The sequence below is a fragment of the Salvelinus namaycush genome, unplaced genomic scaffold, assembly GCF_016432855.1.
Source record: "Salvelinus namaycush isolate Seneca unplaced genomic scaffold, SaNama_1.0 Scaffold1130, whole genome shotgun sequence".
NCBI lineage: Eukaryota > Metazoa > Chordata > Actinopteri > Salmoniformes > Salmonidae > Salvelinus > Salvelinus namaycush.
Window position 1 is genome coordinate 23,529 of NW_024057821.1, and position 26,498 is coordinate 50,026.

General features: G+C 46.1%; 1 protein-coding gene across 1 annotated transcript in view; it reads left to right on the top strand.

Annotated features, from left to right (window-relative positions):
- The window catches only part of LOC120035885 (unconventional myosin-VIIa), a gene marked incomplete at its 5' end in the record, with an annotated part of 84,334 nt that overhangs the window by 23,514 nt on the left and 34,322 nt on the right, over positions 1-26,498 (top strand). The window contains 20 exons of the mRNA XM_038982349.1: positions 1,658-1,846; positions 3,199-3,258; positions 3,971-4,065; positions 4,237-4,321; positions 4,500-4,718; positions 5,068-5,277; positions 5,605-5,823; positions 6,240-6,419; positions 6,581-6,712; positions 6,978-7,148; positions 7,552-7,712; positions 7,998-8,124; positions 10,574-10,693; positions 16,259-16,432; positions 16,826-17,053; positions 18,366-18,533; positions 18,895-19,012; positions 23,002-23,128; positions 23,814-23,977; positions 26,292-26,473. Of these exons, the coding sequence (XP_038838277.1) occupies positions 1,658-1,846; positions 3,199-3,258; positions 3,971-4,065; positions 4,237-4,321; positions 4,500-4,718; positions 5,068-5,277; positions 5,605-5,823; positions 6,240-6,419; positions 6,581-6,712; positions 6,978-7,148; positions 7,552-7,712; positions 7,998-8,124; positions 10,574-10,693; positions 16,259-16,432; positions 16,826-17,053; positions 18,366-18,533; positions 18,895-19,012; positions 23,002-23,128; positions 23,814-23,977; positions 26,292-26,473 (3,129 nt within the window). The remainder of the gene's footprint in view (positions 1-1,657; positions 1,847-3,198; positions 3,259-3,970; positions 4,066-4,236; positions 4,322-4,499; positions 4,719-5,067; positions 5,278-5,604; positions 5,824-6,239; positions 6,420-6,580; positions 6,713-6,977; positions 7,149-7,551; positions 7,713-7,997; positions 8,125-10,573; positions 10,694-16,258; positions 16,433-16,825; positions 17,054-18,365; positions 18,534-18,894; positions 19,013-23,001; positions 23,129-23,813; positions 23,978-26,291; positions 26,474-26,498) is intronic.

Consider the following 26,498-nt stretch of genomic DNA (forward strand, 5'->3'; position numbering starts at 1 on the left):
CACCATTCTGTTGTTGGGGTACGACCACACCATTCTGTTGTTGGGGTACGACCACACCATTCTGTTGTTGGGGTACGCCCACACCATTCTGTTGTTGGGGTACGACCACACCATTCTGTTGTTGGGGTACGACCACACCATTCTGTTGTTGGGGTACACCCACACCATTCTGTTGTTGGGGTACGACCACACCATTCTGTTGTTGGGGTACGCCCACACCGTTCTGTTGCTGGGCTACGACCACACCATTCTGTTGTTGGGGTACACCCACACCATTCTGTTGTTGGGGTACGCCCACACCATTCTGTTGCTGGGGTACGACCACACCATTCTGTTGCTGGGGTACAACCACACCATTCCAACACAGAAAAGCTGCTTTTGAACATACTCAATTACCATATTTCACTCATATCGTAATAATTAAATATTGGTCATATTTCATAGAAATCTGGAAAAAATTGATAGTTACTTTAACATCCATTTTTATCTCAAACTGCTTCTCCTATGAGACCATCCCACTGGCCTAAAGATGGACTGTATGCTTCCCTGTTTTAGCTGTTTGACAGGGATCTGTGTATGCTTCCCTGTTTTAGCTGTTTGACAGGGATCTGTGTATGCTTCCCTGTTTTAGCTGTTTGACAGGGATCTGTGTATGCTTCCCTGTTTTAGCTGTTTGACAGGGATCTGTGTATGCTTCCCTGTTTTAGCTGTTTGACAGGGATCTGTGTATGCTTCCCTGTTTTAGCTGTTTGATAGGGATCTGTGCATGCTTCCCTGTTTTAGCTGTTTGACAGGGATCTGTGTATGCTTCCCTGTTTTAGCTGTTTGACAGGGATCTGTGTATGCTTCCCTGTTTTAGCTGTTTGATAGGGATCTGTGTATGCTTCCCTGTTTTAGCTGTTTGACAGGGATCTGGGTATGCTTCCCTGTTTTAGCTGTTTGACAGGGATCTGTGTATGCTTCCCTGTTTTAGCTGTTTGACAGGGATCTGTGTATGCTTCCCTGTTTTAGCTGTTTGACAGGGATCTGTGTATGCTTCCCTGTTTTAGCTGTTTGACAGGTATCTGTGTATGCTTCCCTGTTTTAGCTGTTTGACAGGGATCTGTGTATGCTTCCCTGTTTTAGCTGTTTGATAGGGATCTGTGCATGCTTCCCTTTTTTAGCTGTTTGACAGGGATCTGTGTATGCTTCCCTGTTTTAGCTGTTTGACAGGGATCTGTGTATGCTTCCCTGTTTTAGCTGTTTGACAGGGATCTGTGTATGCTTCCCTGTTTTAGCTGTTTGACAGGGATCTGTGTATGCTTCCCTGTTTTAGCTGTTTGACAGGGATCTGTGTATGCTTCCCTGTTTTAGCTGTTTGACAGGGATCTGTGTATGCTTCCCTGTTTTAGCTGTTTGACAGGGATCTGTGTATGCTTCCCTGTTTTAGCTGTTTGACAGAGATCTGTGTATGCTTCCCTGTTTTAGCTGTTTGACAGGGATCTGTGTATGCTTCCCTGTTTTAGCTGTTTGACAGGGATCTGTGTATGCTTCCCTGTTTTAGCTGTTTGACAGGGATCTGTGTATGCTTCCCTGTTTTAGCTGTTTGACAGGGATCTGTGTATGCTTCCCTTTTTTAGCTGTTTGACAGGGATCTGTGTATGCTTCCCTGTTTCAGCTGTTTGACAGGGATCTGTGTATGCGTCAGCTGCGTTACTCTGGGATGATGGAGACCATCAGGATCAGGAAAGCTGGCTATCCTATCCGCTACACCTTCGATGAGTTCCTGGAGCGATACCGCGTGCTTCTCAAAAGCAGCCTCTGTGACCCCAAAGTGGTGAGAAGAAATGTTGCTGTTGATATTGTTGTTGTTGATATTGTTGTTGTTGATATTGTTGTTGTTGATATTGTTGTTGTTATTGTTGTTGTTCATTGCATCACTGCAACTTTGCTCCATCTTGTGGCTCAACCACAGAAACCGTGTTTGTTGTTTAACCTCACTAGGGAGTGTGGGACGCTAGATTCCAGTGAAATTGCAGAGCGCCAAATTCAAAAACAGAAATATTAATTATAAAAATTCATGAAACATACAAGGGTTATACATGGGTTTAAAGATACACTTCTTGTATCAAACCATGCGATTATCTGAGAACAGCGCCCAGCAGACAAATCATTACAAACAGTTAGCAGCCAAGAAGAGGAGTAACAAAAGTCAGAAATAGCGATAAATTGTATCACTTACCTTTGATGATCTTCATATGGTTGCACTCTGAAGACTCCATGTTACATAATAATTGCTCGTTTTGTTCGATAAAGTCCCTCTTTATGTCCAAAAACCTCTGTTTTGTTGGTGCGTTTTGTTCAGCAATCCATTGGAACAAAGCGCGGTCACAACAGACAGACGAAAAATTAAAATAGTACTATAGAAGTTCGTAGAAACATGTCAAACGATGTTTAAAATCAATCCTCAGGTTGTTTTTGTCATAAATAATCAATAATATTTCAACCGGACAAAAGCTTCGTCAATAGAAAAGGAGAAACAAGAAAGGTGCGTTCCCGATCACGCGCTGGACTCATGTCTGGAAATTTCCACTGTCCACTCATTGAAAAGTGCTGTATCTTCCTCATTTTTCAGAGTAAAAGATTGAAACAATACCTAAAGACTGGCCACATGTAGAGGAAGCCACAGAGATTGCGAACTGGGTCCTAAGTCTTTGTATGGTGGATAGGCTTTCAATGGAAAAACAGCCTTTCAAAATAATAGTACTTCCTGGATGGATTTTCCTCAGGTTTTCGCCTGCCATATCAGTTCTGTTATACTCACAGACATTATTTTAACAGTTTTGGAAACTTTAGAGTGTTTTCTATATGCATATCCTAGCTTCTGGGCCTAAGTAGCAGGCAGTTTACTTTGGGCATGCTTTTCATCCAAAATTCCGAATGCTGCCCCCTACCCTAGTGAGGTTTTACAGCGATTTGAGATTATTTATGAAATGAATAGCACTATAAAAGTTGAATAAATTAAGTACTATAATTCATATAATTGTTCTTGTTCTTGTTATTATTATTAGTATTATTGTTATGGTTGTTGTTGTTATTGTTGTTATTAGTATTGTGAAGTTTAATATGATCGCCAATTAGCATCATAACGTGGCATGTAAAGAAAATGTATATTTTTCCCAGGAATCTCCACAGAAATGCGCTGAATGGATCTGTGAGACTGTTCTTGCTGGACAAGATGGTGACTGGAAGACTGGCAAGACAAAGATATTTCTGAAGGTAACCATCCATTTATGCTGACCTCTCACAGATAACTCTAATCTCTAAATAGTATGGTTGTCCAGGTTCCAGGTTTAAAGAATGAAGGAGTGGTTGATGGATGGATGGTAGGATGGATGGTAGGATGGATGGATGGTAGGATGGATGGTAGGATGGATGGTAGGATGGATGGTTGTGTGGTAGGATGGATGGTTGTGTGGTAGGATGGATGGTAGAATGGATGGATGGTAGAATGGATGGATGGTAGGATGGTAGGATGGATGGTATGATGGATGGATACTAGGATGGATGGTAGGATGGATGCATACTAGGATGGATGGATGGTAGGATGGATGGTAGGATGGATGCATACTAGGATGGATGGATGGTAGGATGGATGCATACTAGGATGGATGGTAGGAAGGAGTGGTTGATGGATGGATGGTAGGATGGATGGTAGGATGGATGGATGGTAGGATGGATGGATGGATGGATGGTAGGATGGATGGATGGTAGGATGGATGGATGGTAGGATGGTAGAATAGATGGATGGTAGGATGGATACTAGGATGGATGGTAGGATGGATGGATGCTAGGATGGATGGTAGGATGGATGGATACTAGGATGGATGGTAGGATGGATGGATGGATTGATGGGTAGATGGATGGATGGTTGGTAGGATGGATGGATGGATTGATTGATTGATTGAGCTTTCCAATCCTCTAATCTCAGGACTTCCATGACACTATGCTGGAGCTGGAGAGAATGAAGGAGTTGAATGAGAAAGCCCTTCTGATACAGAGGGTCCTGCGAGGCTACAAACATCGGTATGATATAGGGCCAAGCAGCTGAATAAACTCTACATAGAGCCATATGACCCCTGGTCAAAAGTAATGCATTATATAGGGAATAGGGGTGAGAAATGGATGTAGGCTATTGTAGTCTTGTGATGTGACAGTCCATTGAGATGTCTTTGTCTTCTATATGTTACCCTGCAGGAGACAGTTCCTGAGACAGAAGTCCTCTGCGCTGGTCCTTCAGAAAAACTGGAGAGGATACAAAGGCAGAAAGCTCTACAGAGTCGTGAGTTACTGGCTGTTAACGTATTCCATATAGAGATCCAAGAAAATATATAATGACGAACATAAACGTACCGAAAACATATTACAAGACTGTTACGAACGTTTAACAGGAAACATATGCGTAGTCAAAACCTGTTAGAATAAAACAGACAACGTGTTTATGGCCTTCTCTCCTCCAGGTCCAGCTGGGTTTTGCTCGTCTGCAGGCGAAGGTCCGAGCCCGCCAGCTTCAGCACCACTACCAGCAGAAGAGGGTTGCTGCGGTCCGGCTACAGGCACAGACACGGGGGTACCTGGCCAGGAAGGAGTGGCAGAGGAAGAGGCAAGCGGTGATCCTCTTGCAGGCTAACTCCAGGGGAATGCTGGCTAGGAAACAAGTGAAGAAGATGAAGAGAGACGTAAGATAAGCTCTCTTCCACCCTCACCTTTTCAAGATGACATGTTCACTGTATATTGTGTATTTCTTGATAATAAATGTAGTCACTCTGTTAGGTATGTTCTTGCTCTTTGGGGGGGTCTAGGCAGGGTTACTGTAAAACACTTTGCGACAACTGTTGTTGTAAAAGGGCTTTATAAATACATTTGATGGATTGATTGCTTAATAACTTTAATAACTGACTGTTTGATTTATTTCTGATCAGCATCGTGAGGAGAAACTTGATTGATTGATTCAATCAACCAATAATTAAATCTAAGTGACTCATTCATCAGTTATTGATTGTGTTTCTGAACTCCTGTTCATCCTAGATGTTCCTGTCCGCTAAGGAACGTCGTGAGGAAGAGTTGGCGGCCCTGGAGAGGCAAAGACGTTTAGACCAGGTGCTCCGGCAGAAGAAAGAGAAGGAGGCCAGCACCCAATCAGAATCAATCACAGCACAGGAAATGGTGGACGACATCTTCGGGTTCCTGCCCAATATGGTGGGAGGGCAGGAGGGACAAGCTCCTGCCGGATTCAAGGTTAACAAGGACCTCTGTAATAGATGTAGTAAGATGCATTGTGGTAAAATACTGTAGCATCCCTGAAGGGTTGATGAGTCCAACCTACATATTTAGCAAACTAGAGGCGCCGCTTTCAAATGTTGCTTTGTTATCACAGTCTTTTTGTCCCCAAGTGCACCCTCTAGATTGTTTTACTCTGTGGTCCATCCCCCTTTGATGATGCTTCCAACCCTTGTAATACCATGCTACAGTCCCATAGCCTTGTTAAACCACATTCTGTTTTTGTCAAGGTTTCACGAGACCTCACAGTTACAATATCCATCATCTCTGTTTCTTCTTCTTCAGGACCTGGAGAAGCAGGGAGAGCGGACCAGACCAGAGGAGGTGGATCTGGACGACCTGCCCATGGTAGAGGACATCCCCGAGGAGGACTACGACGACCTGGATGAGTATTCCTTCTCCAAGTTTGCCTCCATGTACTTCCAGGGCGCCGCCACACCAACACACATCCGCCAGAGGCTCAGACAGCCACTGCTCTACCACGAAGACGAAGGAGATGTTGTGGTAAATCCCATTTAAAAAAATATATATTTATGAGAGAGTTCAGCAAAACCCTTCCCAATAGAACCACCATCTTGGCACAGAGTTCGCCTTGTCGAAGTGACCGGTACATTGAATAAAACTGTCGGTGCCGTCACAGTGTCCTTCATTGTTGTGAAATCAAAAGGTTTTCTGAACTCATAGTCTTTTATAATCCTCACACTTTCGGAGGCTTTCCTGAACCCAGCTTTCAATGTTTCTTAAAAGAACCATTATTTAATAACAGTAAATACGGTTTCACTTACTTTAACTTCTTCCTTTTTTTTTGACTGCGATCATCTGTTTGATGAACATTAATAAAAACATTTAAATAAAAAATTGTTCACAGAAAAAAAAATAGTCAATCCATCGTTGTGTTGTCTCTCTCTCTCTCTCTACAGGCCTCCATGACAGTCTGGTGGATCATCCTGAGGTTCATAGGGGACCTGCCGGAGCCCAAGCTGGTGCAGGGCCAGGGGGCCAGGGGCCTCAGGGGGTCAAACATGGTTAACAGCTCCCTGGATCAGGACCTGGCCTTGAGACAGGACAGGAGGCTGAGCCACATGGTGGGCCTGGATCAGGTGGGTACCACTGGGATTAGCCCAAGTAGGACAAGAAAAACAGCAGAATGATGGATGGCATTTTCATTTCATTTTTCTACTCTTTTTCTCGGCAGTTTCAGTGAATGTTCTCCTTTGATCATGTCTCCACTATAAGGTTAATGAATTCATGTATTTTATAGAGGGTTCTGAGGAACCAGAAAAACCGCAAGGTCTCCACAGTACCAGAGGAACCCGCTTCTAAAGGGAGGAAGGGTTCCACCTTTACGGACCTGCTGTCCCGGAACCGCAAGGCATCTGCCAAGCCCGATGAGGTGATTTACAGAGCTTTATTCTCTAGGTCACCACACCCACATTAACACACACACACACACACACACACACACACTGATACGTTTCTTCATCTGTTGACAATTATAACCTCTGACCTGGAGGGCCCACAGTCCAAACGTCCATTTTTGGCACGCTGATTGGCTGAAAGGAATGGCCTTTTTTTTTTTACACCAGGACTAAGCGTAATCTGTGTCCGGGAAACCACCCCAATAAAGCCTGACCGTTTACTTCCCTTGTGGTCCTCAGGTGATACTGAACCGGAAGGGTTCCTCGGCTGTAGACGCGACGCCCCGAGCCAGGAAGGGTTCTACGTTCACCAACATGCTGAGTGGGGGCAGAAAGACCTCTTCCATCCCTGGGGAGGTCCCAGCTTCTCCCTCTAGGGGCATGAGGAAACCTTCTATCATCCAGGAGGAGGTGAGACTGAGAACTGGGTCTGAAATGGCACCCTATTGCCTATATAGTGCACTATTTGGCCCTTGTCAATAGTGCACTATATAGGGAATAGGGTGCCATAGGGTCCTTGTCAAAAGTAGTGCACTATATAGGGAATAGGGTGCCATAGGGTCCTTGTCAAAAGTAGTGCACTATATAGGGAATAGGGTGCCATAGGGTCCTTGTCAAAAGTAGTGCACTATATAGGGAATAGGGTGCCATTTAGGAATAAAACTGAGCACAGATCAAGAGGCCCAGTAAAACCACAACAGTGTCCACAATATCTAGACCAACATTAAAATGGGGCGACAGCATGGTAGCCTCGAGGTCAGAGACGCGGCATGAAACAATAGAGTCATCTTTATGATGGTGTTGTGTCCCCCAGTCAGAGGAAGGAGAAGAGGTTTCCAAGCCGCCCACTGTGCAAACCATCAGTGAGGAGGACGAGATACTGGTAGGAGAGGGACCCACCCTCGACCGGCCAATGACTGCTCTGGAAAAGCTGCACGTCATCGTGGGTTACGCCATCGTCAGAAGAGACCTCAGGTGTGTGGCTCAGCTGTGGCTCTGGCTGCTTTTTTCCCTCTCTTCCCTCTCCCTCTCTATCCTCTCCCTCTCTCTATCCTCTCCCTCTCTCTATCCTCTCCCTCTCTCTTGCCTCTCGCTTTCCTCTCCCTCTCTCTTGCCTCTCCCTCTCGCTTTCCTCTCCCTCTCTTTCCTCTCCCCCTCTTTCCTCTCCCTCTCTCTTTGCCCTCTCTATCCTCACCCTCTCTCTTTAACCTATTTCCTCTCCCTCTCTCCTCCCTCTGTTCCTCTGTTTTCTCCATGTAGAGATGAGATCTATTGTCAGATCTGTAAGCAGCTGCAGGAGAACGGGAACCGCAGTAGTTTCTACCGAGGTTGGATCCTTCTGTCCATCTGTCTGGGGATCTTCCCCCCCACTGAACGCTTCATCAAGGTAGGTCCTCCCTCCTGTCCTTGCAGATAAAAGGCTGTGGGTGATGACGTAGTGCACATAAAAATAACTTTTACGGTTAAGTTCCGTAAATAAAATACAAGTTAAATGGGTTTCCATCGCTTTTTCAGAATCTACTGATGGATTTGTCCGAAGAAACATTTAGTTATATAGCGAATATGCCCACTCTTGTCTTGGCACTGCGTTCTAGCCAACACCTTGCAGATATTCAGTGCGGATTGGCTAGCCTAAATGATGAGATTATGATGGACAAAAAAGTGAGATTGGTTACATTAGTCAAACGGAAGCCAAACATCGATCGTCACCAGAATAAGACCCTCGATATTTATTTGGAAAGGAGCATCAAGCTCGTCACCGTGACCTTTCACCTCCCTGTGAAGTTGATCGTAACTTGTTTCATCTGTAGCCTAATAAACTGCGTGCTTTCCCGAGTCGTAGTGGGAGGACCACACAATATATCATCGCGTGACTCCAAGTTTACTTAAATATGATGGTTATTATAGCAATATTTCTGCATAAAGCCGTTTCCACCGCCACTTCTCGCATTACTCATTTTACCGACACTAAAATATCTCACCTTGTCTAGCGTGTTGTGTTTTGTCGACATTTGGTTGGACAGTTTACAGCCATCAGGCACGTCGTGACATTTGGTTGGAAAGTTTACAGCCATCAGGCACGTCGTGACATTTGGTTGGAAAGTTTACAGCCATCAGGCACGTCGTGACATTTGGTTGGAAAGTTTACAGCCATCAGGCACGTCGTGACATTTGGTTGGAAAGTTTACAGCCATCAGGCACGTCGTGACATTTGGTTGGAAAGTTTACAGCCATCAGGCACGTCGTGACATTTGGTTGGAAAGTTTACAGCCATCAGGCACGTCGTGACATTTGGTTGGAAAGTTTACAGCCATCAGGCACGTCGTGACATTTGGTTGGAAAGTTTACAGCCATCAGGCACGTCGTGACATTTGGTTGGAAAGTTTACAGCCATCAGGCACGTCGTGACATTTGGTTGGAAAGTTTACAGCCATCAGGCACGTCGTGACATTTGGTTGGAAAGTTTACAGCCATCAGGCACGTCGTGACATTTGGTTGGAAAGTTTACAGCCATCAGGCACGTCGTGACATTTGGTTGGAAAGTTTACAGCCATCAGGCACGTCGTGACATTTGGTTGGAAAGTTTACAGCCATCAGGCACGTCGTGACATTTGGTTGGAAAGTTTACAGCCATCAGGCACGTCGTGACATTTGGTTGGAAAGTTTACAGCCATCAGGCACGTCGAGACATTTGGTTGGAAAGTTTACAGCCATCAGGCACGTCGTGACATTTGGTTGGAAAGTTTACAGCCATCAGGCACGTCGAGACATTTGGTTGGAAAGTTTACAGCCATCAGGCACGTCGTGACATTTGTTTTTATCCAATTTGTAATTTACTCGCTTAAAAAGGTTGGATGGAAACCAGGTTAGTGAATGATTTACGTAAAGTCTGAGTTGCCCATGCTTAGCACAACTCTAAATGGACCCATGCTTATCACAACTCTGAATGGACCCATGCTTATCACAACTCTAAATGGACCCATGCTTATCACAACTCTAAATGGACCCATGCTTATCACAACTCTGAATGGACCCATGCTTATCACAACTCTGAATGGGCCTATGCTTATCACAACTCTAAATGGACCCATGCTTATCACAACTCTAAATGGACCCATGCTTATCACAACTCTGAATGGGCCCATGCTTATCACAACTCTGAATGGGCCCATGCTTATCACAACTCTGAATGGACCCATGCTTATCACAACTCTAAATGGACCCATGCTTATCACAACTCTAAACGGACCCATGCTTATCACAACTCTGAACGGACCCATGCTTATCACAACTCTAAATGGACCCATGCTTATCACAACTCTGAATGGACCCATGCTTATCACAACTCTGAATGGACCCATGCTTATCACAACTCTGAATGGACCCATGCTTATCACAACTCTGAATGGACCCATGCTTATCACAACTCTGAATGGGCCTATGCTTATCACAACTCTAAATGGACCCATGCTTATCACAACTCTGAATGGACCCATGCTTATCACAACTCTGAATGGACCCATGCTTATCACAACTCTGAATGGACCCATGCTTATCATAACTCTGAATTGACCCATGCTAATCACAACTCTAAATGGACCCATGCATTATCACAACTCTGAATGGACCCATGCTTATCACAACTCTAAATGGGCCCATGCTTATCACAACTCTAAATGGGCCCATGCTTATCATAACTCTGAATGGGCCCATGCTTATCACAACTCTGAATTGACCCATGCTAATCACAACTCTGAATTGACCCATGCATTATATAGTCTAGATCAATAAGGTCCTACATTGACTGATCACTCACTCTCTCTCCCTTCCTACAGTTCCTCCAGAGCTTTATCCGCTTCGGCCCGATGGGCTACGCCCCCTACTGTGCCAAGAGACTGAGACGCACCGTAGCCAATGGGGTTAGAGGAGAGCCTCCGAGCTGGCTGGAACTAGAGGTGAGAGGGAACTAGGGATATAATTTTTTTTATTTTTCAAATCTTGACGTTTAAACAGCCATTTATTTTAGCATTCATACATTGAAATGATAACCTACTTACTGCTGTCCCCAACCCAATCAGCAACAATGGTATTTAATGCCGTTTTAGGGTTCTCTGCTGTGTGCCTCTCCTACATGTTCTCAGTGGTCAGTACATGGGACTTCATGTCCCACTTCTCATCAATGCGATGACTCGTTGCTCGTGACTCGTGATGTATGACAGCGTGTACATAGACGTAACGATGTTGGAGAGCTCGTTCTTTGTACACTTTCTCTGGCCGGGGTCGTCACAAATTTTCAACGTCTTGTAGTCTGGTTCTAGATATACCATCAGGGCATTGAAGCAGAAATCCTCTACCATTGACAATAGTTGCATATCAACTGTGCAATCATTTGTTGATCGGGGTCTGTTAGTGGTAGTTTGGTGATCAGGACCTGTTAGTGGTAGTTTGGTGATCAGGACCTGTTAGTGGTAGTTTGGGGCCTGTTAGTGGTAGTTTGGGGCCTGTTAGTGGTAGTTTGGTGATCAGGACCTGTTTGGGGCCTGTTAGTGGTAGTTTGGGGCCTGTTAGTGGTAGTTTGGTGATCAGGGCCTGTTAGCTGTAGTTTGGTGATCGGGACCTGTTAGTGGTAGTTTGGTGATCAGGACCTGTTAGTGGTAATTTGGTGATCAGGACCTGTTAGTGGTAGTTTGGGGCCTGTTAGTGGTAGTTTGGTGATCAGGGTCTGTTAGTGGTAGTTTGGTGATCAGGACCTGTTAGTGGTAGCTTGGTGATCAGGACCTGTTAGTGGTAGTTTGGGGCCTGTTAGTGGTAGTTTGGTGATCAGGGCCTGTTAGTGGTAGTTTGGTGATCAGGGCCTGTTAGTGGTAGTTTGGTGATCAGGGCCTGTTAGTGGTAGTTTGGTGATCAGGGCCTGTTAGTGGTAGTTTGGTGATCAGGGCCTGTTAGTGGTAGTTTGGGGCCTGTTAGTGGTAGTTTGGGGCCTGTTAGTGGTAGTTTGGGGCCTGTTAGTGGTAGTTTGGTGATCAGGGCCTGTTAGTGGTAGTTTGGGGCCTGTTAGTGGTAGTTTGGGACCTGTTAGTGGTAGTTTGGTGATCAGGGCCTGTTAGTGGTAGTTTGGTGATCAGGACCTGTTAGTGGTAGTTTGGGACCTGTTAGTGGTAGTTTGGGACCTGTTAGTGGTAGTTTGGTGATCAGGGCCTGTTAGTGGTAGTTTGGGGCCTGTTAGCTGTAGTTTGGTGATCAGGGTCTGTTAGTGGTAGTTTGGGGCCTGTTAGCTGTAGTTTGGTGATCAGGACCTGTTAGTGGTAGTTTGGGGCCTGTTAGTGGTAGTTTGGGGCCTGTTAGTGGTAGTTTGGTGATCAGGACCTGTTAGTGGTAGTTTGGTGATCAGGGCCTGTTAGTGGTAGTTTGGGACCTGTTAGTGGTAGTTTGGGGCCTGTTAGTGGTAGTTTGGTGATCAGGACCTGTTAGTGGTAGTTTGGGGCCTGTTAGTGGTAGTTTGGGACCTGTTAGTGGTAGTTTGGTGATCAGGACCTGTTAGTGGTAGTTTGGTGATCAGGGCCTGTTAGTGGTAGTTTGGTGATCAGGGCCTGTTAGTGGTAGTTTGGTGATCAGGGCCTGTTAGTGGTAGTTTGGGGCCTGTTAGCTGTAGTTTGGTGATCAGGGTCTGTTAGTGGTAGTTTGGTGATCAGGGCCTGTTAGTGGTAGTTTGGGGCCTGTTAGTGGTAGTTTGGTGATCAGGACCTGTTAGTGGTAGTTTGGGGCCTGTTAGTGGTAGTTTGGTGATCAGGACCTGTTAGTGGTAGTTTGGTGATCAGGACCTGTTAGTGGTAGTTTGGGGCCTGTTAGTGGTAGTTTGGTGATCAGGACCTGTTAGTGGTAGTTTGGTGATCAGGACCTGTTAGTGGTAGTTTGGTGATCAGGGCCTGTTAGTGGTAGTTTGGGGCCTGTTAGTGGTAGTTTGGTGATCAGGGCCTGTTAGTGGTAGTTTGGTGATCAGGGCCTGTTAGTGGTAGTTTGGTGATCAGGGCCTGTTAGTGGTAGTTTGGGACCTGTTAGTGGTAGTTTGGTGATCAGGACCTGTTAGTGGTAGTTTGGTGATCAGGACCTGTTAGTGGTAGTTTGGTGATCAGGACCTGTTAGTGGTAGTTTGGTGATCAGGGCCTGTTAGTGGTAGTTTGGGGCCTGTTAGTGGTAGTTTGGGGCCTGTTAGTGGTAGTTTGGTGATCAGGGCCTGTTAGTGGTAGTTTGGGGCCTGTTAGTGGTAGTTTGGTGATCAGGACCTGTTAGTGGTAGTTTGGGGTCTGTTAGTGGTAGTTAGGGGCCTGTTAGTGGTAGTTTGGTGATCAGGGCCTGTTAGTGGTAGTTTGGGGCCTGTTAGTGGTAGTTTGGTGATCAGGACCTGTTAGTGGTAGTTTGGTGATCAGGACCTGTTAGTGGTAGTTTGGGGTCTGTTAGTGGTAGTTTGGGACCTGTTAGTGGTAGTTTGGTGATCAGGACCTGTTAGTGGTAGTTTGGGGCCTGTTAGTGGTAGTTTGGGGCCTGTTAGTGGTAGTTTGGGACCTGTTAGTGGTAGTTTGGTGATCAGGACCTGTTAGTGGTAGTTTGGTGATCAGGGCCTGTTAGTGGTAGTTTGGTGATCAGGGCCTGTTAGTGGTAGTTTGGTGATCAGGGCCTGTTAGTGGTAGTTTGGTGATCAGGGCCTGTTAGTGGTAGTTTGGTGATCAGGGCCTGTTAGTGGTAGTTTGGTGATCAGGGTCTGTTAGTGGTAGTTTGGTGATCAGGACCTGTTAATGGTAGTTTGGTGATCAGGACCTGTTAGTGGTAGTTTGGGGCCTGTTAGTGGTAGTTTGGTGATCAGGGCCTGTTAGTGGTAGTTTGGTGATCAGGACCTGTTAGTGGTAGTTTGGTGATCAGGGCCTGTTAGTGGTAGTTTGGTGATCAGGGCCTGTTAGTGGTAGTTTGGGGCCTGTTAGTGGTAGTTTGGTGATCAGGACCTGTTAGTGGTAGTTTGGGGTCTGTTAGTGGTAGTTTGGGACCTGTTAGTGGTAGTTTGGTGATCAGGACCTGTTAGTGGTAGTTTGGGACCTGTTAGTGGTAGTTTGGTGATCAGGGTCTGTTAGTGGTAGTTTGGGACCTGTTAGTGGTAGTTTGGTGATCAGGACCTGTTAGTGTTAGTTTGGTGATCAGGGCCTGTTAGTGGTAGTTTGGGACCTGTTAGTGGTAGTTTGGTGATCAGGACCTGTTAGTGGTAGTTTGGTGATCAGGGTCTGTTAGTGGTAGTTTGGTGATCAGGGCCTGTTAGTGGTAGTTTGGTGATCAGGGTCTGTTAGTGGTAGTGTGGTGATCAGGACCTGTTAGTGGTAGTTTGGTGATCAGGGTCTGTTAGTGGTAGTTTGGTGGTCAGGGTCTGTTAGTGGTAGTTTGGTGATCAGGACCTGTTAGTGGTAGTTTGGTGATCAGGACCTGTTAGTGGTAGTTTGGGACCTGTTAGTGGTAGTTTGGGACCTGTTAGTGGTAGTTTGGTGATCAGGGCCGGTTAGTGGTAGTTTGGTGATCAGGGCCTGTTAGTGGTAGTTTGGTGATCAGGGTCTGTTAGTGGTAGTTTGGTGATCAGGACCTGTTAGTGGTAGTTTGGTGATCAGGACCTGTTAGTGGTAGTTTGGGGCCTGTTAGTGGTAGTTTGGTGATCAGGGCCTGTTAGTGGTAGTTTGGTGATCAGGACCTGTTAGTGGTAGTTTGGGGCCTGTTAGTGGTAGTTTGGTGATCAGGACCTGTTAGTGGTAGTTTGGTGATCAGGGCCTGTTAGTGGTAGTTTGGTGATCAGGACCTGTTAGTGGTAGTTTGGGGCCTGTTAGTGGTAGTTTGGTGATCAGGGCCTGTTAGTGGGAGTTTGGTGATCAGGGCCTGTTAGTGGTAGTTTGGTGATCAGGGCCTGTTAGTGGTAGTTTGGTGATCAGGACCTGTTAGTGGTAGTTTGGTGATCAGGGCCTGTTAGTGGTAGTTTGGGGCCTGTTAGTGGTAGTTTGGTGATCAGGGCCTGTTAGTGGTAGTTTGGTGATCAGGGCCTGTTAGTGGTAGTTTGGGGCCTGTTAGTGGTAGTTTGGTGATCAGGACCTGTTAGTGGTAGTTTGGGGTCTGTTAGTGGTAGTTTGGGACCTGTTAGTGGTAGTTTGGTGATCAGGACCTGTTAGTGGTAGTTTGGGACCTGTTAGTGGTAGTTTGGTGATCAGGGTCTGTTAGTGGTAGTTTGGGACCTGTTAGTGGTAGTTTGGTGATCAGGACCTGTTAGTGGTAGTTTGGTGATCAGGGCCTGTTAGTGGTAGTTTGGGACCTGTTAGTGGTAGTTTGGTGATCAGGACCTGTTAGTGGTAGTTTGGTGATCAGGGTCTGTTAGTGGTAGTTTGGTGATCAGGGTCTGTTAGTGGTAGTTTGGTGATCAGGACCTGTTAGTGGTAGTTTGGTGATCAGGGTCTGTTAGTGGTAGTTTGGTGATCAGGGTCTGTTAGTGGTAGTTTGGTGATCAGGACCTGTTAGTGGTAGTTTGGTGATCAGGACCTGTTAGTGGTAGTTTGGGACCTGTTAGTGGTAGTTTGGGACCTGTTAGTGGTAGTTTGGTGATCAGGGCCTGTTAGTGGTAGTTTGGGGCCTGTTAGTGGTAGTTTGGGACCTGTTAGTGGTAGTTTGGTGATCAGGACCTGTTAGTGGTAGTTTGGTGATCAGGGCCTGTTAGTGGTAGTTTGGGGCCTGTTAGTGGTAGTTTGGTGATCAGGACCTGTTAGTGGTAGTTTGGTGATCAGGACCTGTTAGTGGTAGTTTGGTGATCAGGGCCTGTTAGTGGTAGTTTGGTGATCAGGACCTGTTAGTGGTAGTTTGGGGCCTGTTAGTGGTAGTTTGGGACCTGTTAGTGGTAGTTTGGTGATCAGGACCTGTTAGTGGTAGTTTGGTGATCAGGGCCTGTTAGTGGTAGTTTGGGGCCTGTTAGTGGTAGTTTGGTGATCAGGACCTGTTAGTGGTAGTTTGGTGATCAGGACCTGTTAGTGGTAGTTTGGGGCCTGTTAGTGGTAGTTTGGTGATCAGGACCTGTTAGTGGTAGTTTGGTGATCAGGACCTGTTAGTGGTAGTTTGGTGATCAGGGCCTGTTAGTGGTAGTTTGGTGATCAGGACCTGTTAGTGGTAGTTTGGGGTCTGTTAGTGGTAGTTTGGGACCTGTTAGTGGTAGTTTGGTGATCAGGACCTGTTAGTGGTAGTTTGGTGATCAGGACCTGTTAGTGGTAGTTTGGGGCCTGTTAGTGGTAGTTTGGGACCTGTTAGTGGTAGTTTGGTGATCAGGGCCTGTTAGTGGTAGTTTGGGGCCTGTTAGTGGTAGTTTGGGACCTGTTAGTGGTAGTTTGGTGATCAGGACCTGTTAGTGGTAGTTTGGTGATCAGGACCTGTTTTTGGCAGTTTCTGTGGTTCTTTCTGTGGTTCTTCTCTTCTCCAACCTTTGACCTCTGACCTGTGTTTGTGGTGACTGACAGGCGACCAAGTCTAAGAAGCCCATTGCGGTGTCTGTGACCCTGATGGACAGTCGTACCATCAGCCTGCCTGTAGACTCCTCCTCCACTTCCAAGGAGATCTGCCAGTTACTCTCTGAGAAGGTCTCCCTCAAAGATACCTTCGGCTTCTCTCTCTACGTGGCTCTCTATGAAAAGGTAAGCAGCAATATCATCAGTAGGATTCATGCCCCCCCTGTCCTGTAAGCGATATGGCACGGCTTCACCTTTGCCCCCCTGTCCTGTTTTACTCTGACCTCTACTTCCAGAAAAGTATTTGAGACCCTGAATTCGACCCCTAGGCCCTCCTGTACATCCGAAGGTGTAAGCGATATGGCACGGCTTCACCTTTGCCTCCTTCTGATAGGTTGGATTACATTTTGGCCATATTGCTGACCTCTTCCAATCTAAAGGAGCGTCTAGGGACGAGAGACTGGGGGTCGATTTGGAGTTGAGCCACTGTCTGGTGGACCAATGTGACATGGTTCTTAGTGTCGGTGTGTGTTTTAGTGTAATGTCAATGAGGTGTCTGTTGGTCCCACCCCCCTCCAGGTGTGGTCGCTGGGCAGCGGGCGGGAGCACGTGATGGACGCCATCTCCCAGTGCGAACAGGAAGTGAAACGGAAGGGTGGGCAGGAGCAGCACGCCCCCTGGAGACTCTACTACAGGAAGGAGATCTTCACCCCGTGGCATGACTGTAAAGAGGACTCCGTCAGCACAGACCTCATCTACAGACAGATCATCAGGGGACTACGCTTCGGAGAGTACCAGTGTGACAAGGTGACGTAATGCTCTGGGGTTAAGTCCCCCCCCCCCCCCCCCCCCCAGGTACAGATCTAGGAACAGCCTTCCCTCCCCCAATCTTACCTCTCACAATTAAGTGGGGAAAATTCAGAACTGACCCAAGATTAGCATCTAGGGCAATCTTACCCTACACAGTCAAGTCTTGAAGTAAAGTGATCTATGTCACTGGTTCATATACTGTAAGTCTCCAAGAACCAAAGGTTTGGAACATTTACCGTGGTCTGTAGAGTAGCAGTGTGAGAAGGTAGGTAATGCTCTGTCTGGCTATGCCCGGCGTCCCAAATACCACCCTATTCCCTATATAGTGCACTACTTTTGACCAGGGCCCATAGGGGTAGTGCGCTAGTTTAGACCAGGGCCCATAGGGGTAGTGCACTACTTTTGACCAGGGCCCTATGGGCACTATAAAGGGAATAGGGGCCATTCGGGATGCAGAGTATAACTACCGTGATATACACTGAGTACACAAAACATTAAGAACACCCGCTCTTTCCATAGACTGACCAGGTGAATCCAGGTGAAAGCTAATGATCCCTTATTGATGTCACTTGTTAAATCCACTTCAAATCAGTGTAGATGAAGGGGAGGAGACAGGTTAAAGGAGGATTTGTGTTCTTTTTATTCCCTCAACCCTTTGCTCTCTCTACGTGACACATGTATGCATCACATGCATGTGACCAATAGTACCTCACCTATAGCATATCATTATCACATCAATAAATTGGTTATATCAAACTCTGAACACTGTAACACGTGTGACACAGCAAAGGATGCAGAGGACGTGACCAAACTCGAAATGGGAGGGAATGTTTACTAGCTGCTCAGGAGGTAAACAGGAAGTCAGATGTGTGGAATACATTTGTCTAGTTGTAGAAAATACTGGATATCAAGAAAACGAAGGTAAGGAACAAGTGCTGCGTGAATATTATGTGTCAAACAGGGTATTTATTTTATTGGCTACTGCTCGACTAAAAAAAAATCTTTGTCGACCAAACAATGAAAACAGAAGACTAAATGGGTGCAGACCTAGTATACACAGTGAACATCACTGTGAGGTCTTTGATTTATCCGGCTCGAAGGACCACTTTACGAAAGGGCCACCTCTGACAAGCTCACGTGTAAATCTCATGAAAGCCAGTGGCAAAAACAGAGTTTTCTTTAAAAACAATAAATGGTTAAATGGATGGAGACACATTTTCAACTTCTAACAGAAATGGGCAAAAGTAGTTTAAAAAAAAACTTAATCTTGAACTAATGTCCTTTCTCTTCTAATCTCCATTCTCTCCAGGATGATGATATAGTCCAGCTGTCAGCAAAACACTTCTACATTCAGTATGGATCAGACTGTAGTCTTGACAACGCTAAGACAGTAGTTCAGGACTGCGTTAACTCTTCTCTTCTGGAGGCCAAGACTCAGGACAAATGGCTTCAGATGGTCAGCACTGCCCATGCTCAGGTCAGTTGACTGAATCATTTGAGTTTAATTTGGAAAATTCACATGTAGACAGTAAATACAAAAAAACACGAGTTAAATCACTCATTAATGGGGGTTGTGATCAATTCCATTTCAATTCAGCAGGTAAACTATAATTCCAGTTGAAATGTTCCTCGTGAAACAGGGTGAATTGAAAACAGAATGAAACGAACCTTGGATATTACTTTATTAACAGGCCTTTTTAAAAGTCCCTGCTGGTGATAGAGAGCAGTTTTATGAATTCATATGATTGTTTCCTTCTCTACTGTGGGCGAGAAGACAATGTTCTATCCAACTGTGTAGTGTCTTCTTATGGTCCTCTGCTCTGTCTGTCATATACCAGGGTCCATATATCAACTCTAGGCAGAAAGCAGTAGGTGTCAAGGCCGAGGTGGTGGACTACGCTCGTCAGAAGTGGCCTATGTTCTTCTCCAGGTTCTTCGAGGCCGCCAAGTTATCAGGTATAAAAAAAAAAAACGTGGTTCTCTCATATAAAGTGATCTCAGGCTGCATCCCAATTCTCCGTCCTTCACATACTTCGTATCACAGATTTAACCCTTGGCATGAGGGTGTTTGCCATATTCAGGCCGTGTCCAAAATGGCAGCCTATTCTCTATGTAGTCGCGGATTATCCATTATATTTGACCAGATAATGTAGTGACCGCTTTAATTAACAATGAAAATAAATGTCTTCAAAATGGAAGGCAGTTGGAAGGAGGCAAGATCAGGTGATGACTATTCTAGCCAATGAGAGGGCAGATACGTGTTTGAAGAACAGGCACAACGGTTTTCACTAGTTACCGCAGCCACAAAGTCAAAATTGGCTATATTGAAAAAATGGTGTAAATCAACTCCAGGGGGTAAAAACAAAGGTAGGGGCATCGATCAGAAAATCTAAAATAGTGTCTGTTATGGGAATTTCTTATGAAGATCAGGAGTAAAATATCCCTGGACTGTCCATAGGTTAATAAATGTGTAACTAAATCAAGCCAATCGGGGGAGATTGAATTATTTGTGCCAGAAGGGCATGGGCTGGAACCCACATCAACATGGTAGGACAATATGGGCTGGAACCCACATCAACATGGTAGGACTATATGTATATATGGGCTGGAACCAACGCCAACACGGTAGGCCTATATGTATATATGGGCTGGAACCCACACCAACATGGTAGAACTATATGTATATATGGGCTGGAACCCACACCAACATGGTAGGACTATATGTATATATGGGCTGGAACCCACACCAACATGGTAGGACTATATGTATATATGGGCTGGAACCCACACCAACATGGTAGGCCTATATGTATATATGGGCTGGAACCCACACCAACATGGTAGGACTATATGTATATATGGGCTGGAACCCACACCAACATGGTAGGCCTATATGTATATATGGGCTGGAACCCACATCAACATGGTAGGACTATATGTATATATGGGCTGGAACCCACACCAACATGGTAGGACTATATGTATATATGGGCTGGAACCCAAACCAACATGGTAGGACTATATGTATATATGGGCACTGAAGGTAGAGGCCCTAACCACTAGACCACCCCCACCAGTTAACTCAATTCCGACAGTTGATTCGTAACCTTAACATGTCCTGTTTTTCAATAATATATTCTGTAGATCTCAGAACCTCATGGGCATGCAGCACTGTGCTCCATTCCGTAGGCTACCTCACTATTTTCAAAGTCTACTCGTCTTTACATCTGATATGATAAGCCTGTGTCTGCAATGACTTTTGATACAGTAAGCTATAGTTTAGGTGTATAGTTTAGTAAGCTATAGTTTAGGTGTAGGCCTACAGTACCATTAGGATGTTTATTCATATTATGTTTGGTTTTTCAGCGTTTAAAAGCCAGCGAGGGAGGAAAGATGATTTTGATAGCTGGCGAATGTCTGAATGACTCGACTGCCCCCGTATGGAGAGAAAGCGGGTTTTCAGTGAACGTATCTAAATCACGAAGCTCATTTGAATGCTAAGGGAGGGGGGGGGGGGGGGGGGGGGGTGGGGGGGGAATCACTACAAAAGAGTGATCAAATTAAGATCCGACATCTGTAGGGAATAGGGTGCAATTTGGATCAGCGACAGTGGGAGGAAGGATCACTGTTAGTGTGGCAGAGAGACCGCGACAGTGGGAGGAAGGATCACTGTTAGTGTGGCAGAGAGACAGCGACAGTGGGAGGAAGGATCACTGTTAGTGTGGCAGAGAGACAGCGACAGTGGGAGGAAGGATCACTGTTAGTGTGGCAGAGAGACAGCGACAGTGGGAGGAAGGATCACTGTTAGTGTGGCAGAGAGACCGCGACAGTGGGAGGAAGGATCACTGTTAGTGTGGCAGAGAGACAGCGACAGTGGGAGGAAGGATCACTGTTACTGTGGCAGAGAGACCGCGACAGTGGGAGGAAGGATCACTGTTAGTGTGGCAGAGAGACAGCGACAGTGGGAGGAAGGATCACTGTTACTGTGGCAGAGAGACAGCGACAGTGGGAGGAAGGATCACTGTTACTGTGGCAGAGAGACAGCGACAGTGGGAGGAAGGATCACTGTTAGTGTGGCAGAGAGACCGCGACAGTGGGAGGAAGGATCACTGTTAGTGTGGCAGAGAGACAGCGACAGTCGGAGGAAGGATCACTGTTACTGTGGCAGAGAGACAGCGACAGTGGGAGGAAGGATCACTGTTAGTGTGGCAGAGAGACCGCGACAGTGGGAGGAAGGATCACTGTTAGTGTGGCAGAGAGACAGCGACAGTGGGAGGAAGGATCACTGTTACTGTGGCAGAGAGACAGCGACAGTGGGAGGAAGGATCACTGTTAGTGTGGCAGAGAGACCGCGACAGTGGGAGGAAGGATCACTGTTAGTGTGGCAGAGAGACAGCGACAGTGGGAGGAAGGATCACTGTTAGTGTGGCAGAGAGACCGCGACAGTGGGAGGAAGGATCACTGTTACTGTGGCAGAGAGACAGCGACAGTGGGAGGAAGGATCACTGTTAGTGTGGCAGAGAGACAGCGACAGTGGGAGGAAGGATCACTGTTACTGTGGCAGAGAGACAGCGACAGTGGGAGGAAGGATCACTGTTACTGTGGCAGAGAGACAGCGACAGTGGGAGGAAGGATCACTGTTAGTGTGGCAGAGAGACCGCGACAGTGGGAGGAAGGATCACTGTTACTGTGGCAGAGAGACCGCGACAGTGGGAGGAAGGATCACTGTTACTGTGGCAGAGAGACAGCGACAGTGGGAGGAAGGATCACTGTTACTGTGGCAGAGAGACAGCGACAGTGGGAGGAAGGATCACTGTTACTGTGGCAGAGAGACAGCGACAGTGGGAGGAAGGATCACTGTTACTGTGGCAGAGAGACAGCGACAGTGGGAGGAAGGATCACTGTTACTGTGGCAGAGAGACAGCGACAGTCGGAGGAAGGATCACTGTTAGTGTGGCAGAGAGACAGCGACAGTCGGAGGAAGGATCACTGTTACTGTGGCAGAGAGACAGCGACAGTGGGAGGAAGGATCACTGTTAGTGTGGCAGAGAGACAGCGACAGTCGGAGGAAGGATCACTGTTACTGTGGCAGAGAGACAGCGACAGTGGGAGGAAGGATCACTGTTAGTGTGGCAGAGAGACAGCGACAGTGGGAGGAAGGATCACTGTTACTGTGGCAGAGAGACAGCGACAGTGGGAGGAAGGATCACTGTTACTGTGGCAGAGAGACAGTGGGAGGAAGGATCACTGTTACTGTGGCAGAGAGACAGCGACAGTCGGAGGAAGGATCACTGTTAGTGTGGCAGAGAGACAGCGACAGTGGGAGGAAGGATCACTGTTACTGTGGCAGAAAGACAGCGACAGTGGGAGGAAGGATCACTGTTAGTGTGGCAGAGAGACAGCGACAGTCGGAGGAAGGATCACTGTTACTGTGGCAGAGAGACAGCGACAGTCGGAGGAAGGATCACTGTTACTGTGGCAGAGAGACAGCGACAGTGGGAGGAAGGATCACTGTTACTGTGGCAGAGAGACCGCGACAGTGGGAGGAAGGATCACTGTTAGTGTGGCAGAGAGACAGCCACAGTGGGAGGAAGGATCACTGTTACTGTGGCAGAGAGACAGCGACAGTGGGAGGAAGGATCACTGTTACTGTGGCAGAGAGACAGCGACAGTGGGAGGAAGGATCACTGTTACTGTGGCAGAGAGACAGCGACAGTGGGAGGAAGGATCACTGTTACTGTGGCAGAGAGACAGCGACAGTGGGAGGAAGGAAAGGCAATGCCGCTTAGCCACCAGTTTACATTAGTGCAGCGCTCCCTCTTGTTCTCCCTCCCTGCTGATGGGCCTCTGGTAAAAAGGAGTGGACTATGTAGTGAACGGGATGAGAGTTGGGAAGCAGACGTTCTGTTTATTCCGCTGGTTTAACCCATTATGCATATTCCCAGGTCCTGCACTTCCTAAAAACAAGTTCATTGTGGCGATCAATTGGACAGGCATCACTTTCCTGGACGAGAAGGAGAGGAGACTGCTGCAGCTCTCCTACCCAGAGGTCACTGGGGTCAACACCATGAGGTACAGCACAGTAAGCTATAGGTTAAAGCTCACAGTTAAGGTGCACAGTGGTTGGGAGCAGGGTGTGAGTCCCAAACGACACCCTATTCCCTATATAGTGCACTACTATAGGGTCCCATAAGGTTCTGATCAAACGTAGTGTGCTATGTAGGGAAAAGGGTGGGACGTCTGGGACGTTTGGGACGTCCCCCAGGAAGCTAGGTCAAAGGCTGCACAGTGGTTGGACAGTTTTTGTGTCATGGGAACGTTTGCCTCAACCTAATGAATGTTCTAGGAACTTTCACAGGTTCAATTTTGGTTTGCTGGGGAAACATGACTGGTGCATTGTGCTATTACATTACCTGGAAACCTAATGTGAACGTTTGGGGAATGTTCTGTGGTGGTTGTTGTGCACAACATTTTAGTGAATGTTAAGAGAACATTCCATTCATATATTTATTTGTATTTATTTATTTATTTATATAAAAATAGATTTTGTTATCAAAAACATTATCTGTATGTTTTGGGGATGTTATCATGCTAATGTTAGATAAAACCCTAACTACAGAATCTCAGCTAACGTTCTGGGAATGTTCCTGGTTAGCTGGGTAGTGAATACGACCCTGGAATAATGTGTTGGGATACTACGTTTACGAGTCAACTAGTGTATTTCAGCAGTATGAGTGATTCTCCTCCTTCCTCTCAGGGAGGGCAAGACGTTTGGCCAGTCTGTGAGTCTCCTGACTCTGAAGGGAGACTTCTCTCTGAACGCGGTGATGGCTGGGGACATAGCAGAGCTGGTGCATATGTTCCTGGGAGGACTAAGGGAACGCTCTCAGTATGCTGTGGCCCTGCAGGAAGTCAACCAAGGTTAGTCAGGAAGTCAACCAAGGTAACACAAACACCAACCAAGGATTTAGAAACATTTATATTTGAGCTAAATTTAATCACGTTTTAGATGCGTTGGTTTCAACATATGAAAATTGCATCTTTATGTTGAACATACTTTGTTTTGTTTAGTACAGTAATATGTCAGCTACAGTATATATATATATATATATATATATATATATATATATATATATATATATATACATATTCATTGGTTTCTCTCAATTCAATTCAAGGGGCTTTATTGGCATGAGAAACATATGTTAACATTACCAAAGGAAGTGAGGTAGATATTATACAAAAGTGAAATAAACAATACAAATGAACAGTAAACATTACATTCACAGAAGTTCCAAAAGAATAAAGACATTACAAATGTCATATTATGTATATATACAGTGTTGTAACAATGTACAAATGGTTAAAGTACACAAGGGAAAATAAATAAACATAAATATGGGTTGTATTTACAATGGTGTTTGTTCTTCACTGGTTGCCCTTTTCTTGTGGCAACAGGTCACAAATCTTGCTGCTGTGATGCACACTGTGGAATTTCACCCAGTAGATATGGGAGTTTATCAAAATCGGGTTTGTTTTCTAATTCTTTGTGGGTCTGTGTGATCTGATAGAAATATGTGTCTCTAATATGGTCATACATTTGGCAGGAGGTTAGGAAGTGCAGCTCAGTTTCCACCTCATTTTGTGGGCAGTGTGCACATAGCCTGTCTTCTCCTGAGAGCCAGGTCTGCCTACGGTGGCCTTTCTCAATAGCAAGGCTATGCTCACTGAGTCTGTACATAGTGAAAGCTTTCCTTAAGTTTGGGTCAGTCACAGTGGTCAGGTATTCTGCCACTGTGTACTCTCTGTTTAGGACCAAATAGCATTCTAGTTTGCTCTGTTTTTTTGTTAATTCTTTCCAATGTGTCAAGTAATTATCTTTTAGTTTCCTCATGATTTTGGTTAGGTGTAATTTCGTTGCTGTCCTGGGGCTCTGTGGGGTGTGTTTGTGTTTGTGAACAGAGCCCCAGGACCAGCTTGCTTAGGGGACTCTTCTCCAGGTTCATCTCTCTGTAGGTGATGGCTTTGTTATGGAAGGTTTGGGAATCGCTTCCTTTTAGGTGGTTGTAGAATTTAACGTCTCTTTTCTGGATTTTGATCATTAGCGGTTATCGGCCTAACTCTGCTCTGCATTATTTGGTGTTTTACGGTGTACACGGAGGATATTTCTGCATGCGGAGTCTCACTTTGGTGTTTGTCCCATTTTGTGGTTTCTCTCTCTCTTCTTTCCCTCAGTCTCTCTCTCTCTCTCTCTTCTTTCCCTGTCTCTCTCTCTCTCTTCTTTCCCTCAGTCTCTCTCTCTTCTTTCCCTCAGTCTCTCTCTCTCTCTTCTTTCCCTCAGTCTCTCTCTCTCTCTTCTTTCCCTCAGTCTCTCTCTCTCTCTCTTCTTTCCCTCAGTCTCTCTCTCTCTCTTCTTTCACTCAGTCTCTCTCTCTCTCTCTCTCTCTCTCTTCTTTCCCTCAGTCTCTCTCTCTCTCTCTCTCTTCTTTCCCTCAGTCTTTCCCTCAGTCTCTCTCTCTCTCTCTTCTTTCCCTCAGTCTCTCTCTCTCTCTTCTTTCACTCAGTCTCTCTCTCTCTCTCTCTCTCTTCTTTCCCTCAGTCTCTCTCTCTCTCTCTCTCTTCTTTCCCTCAGTCTCTCTCTCTCTCTTCTTTTCCTCAGTCTCTCTCTCTCTCTCTCTCTTCTTTCCCTCAGTCTCTCTCTCTCTCTCTTCTTTCCCTCAGTCTCTCTCTCTCTCTCTCTTCTTTCCCTCAGTCTCTCTCTCTCTCTTCTTTGCCTCAGTCTCTCTCTCTCTCTCTCTCTTCTTTCCCTCAGTCTCTCTCTCTCTCTTCTTTCCCTCAGTCTCTCTCTTCTTTCCCTCTCTGTCTCTCTCTAATTTGCTTTATTCGCATGACACAACAATGTACATATTGCCAAAGCTTTGGACATTTAAAACTGTAACAACAATAACCAAGGGTCAAAATAACCATACAGTTAACAATAAGCATAGAGTAGAGTACATGTGCAGGTTGGTTGGTCTGTCAGACACTGTCCCTCATCTTATGGCAGGCAGCAATGTAGTACGCTGCCAACCCACAGCTCTCTGCATCCTCCCCCAACAGGACGGGTAGCCTACTCTCATCAGAGAGGTCTTTGAAACCTTGAATAAGGGTTTCAAATTTGGGGAAATGACACTCTCTAATTTGGGGAAATTAAACACTCTCTCTCTCTCTCTCTTTCTGTCTCTCTCTCATATAGACGACCCTACGTTCCTGAGCTTTAAGAAAGGAGAGCTGATAGTCCTCATTAAAGACGACGAGCTGACTGTCGGCCGCGGCTGGATCAAGGGCAAGAACGAACGCACCGGCAAGACGGGGGCGGTACCCACCGACGCTATCCTGGTCCTGCCCACTCTCACCAAACCTACCAATGAAGTCATGGTATGAACGCATTGTCCCGCCCACT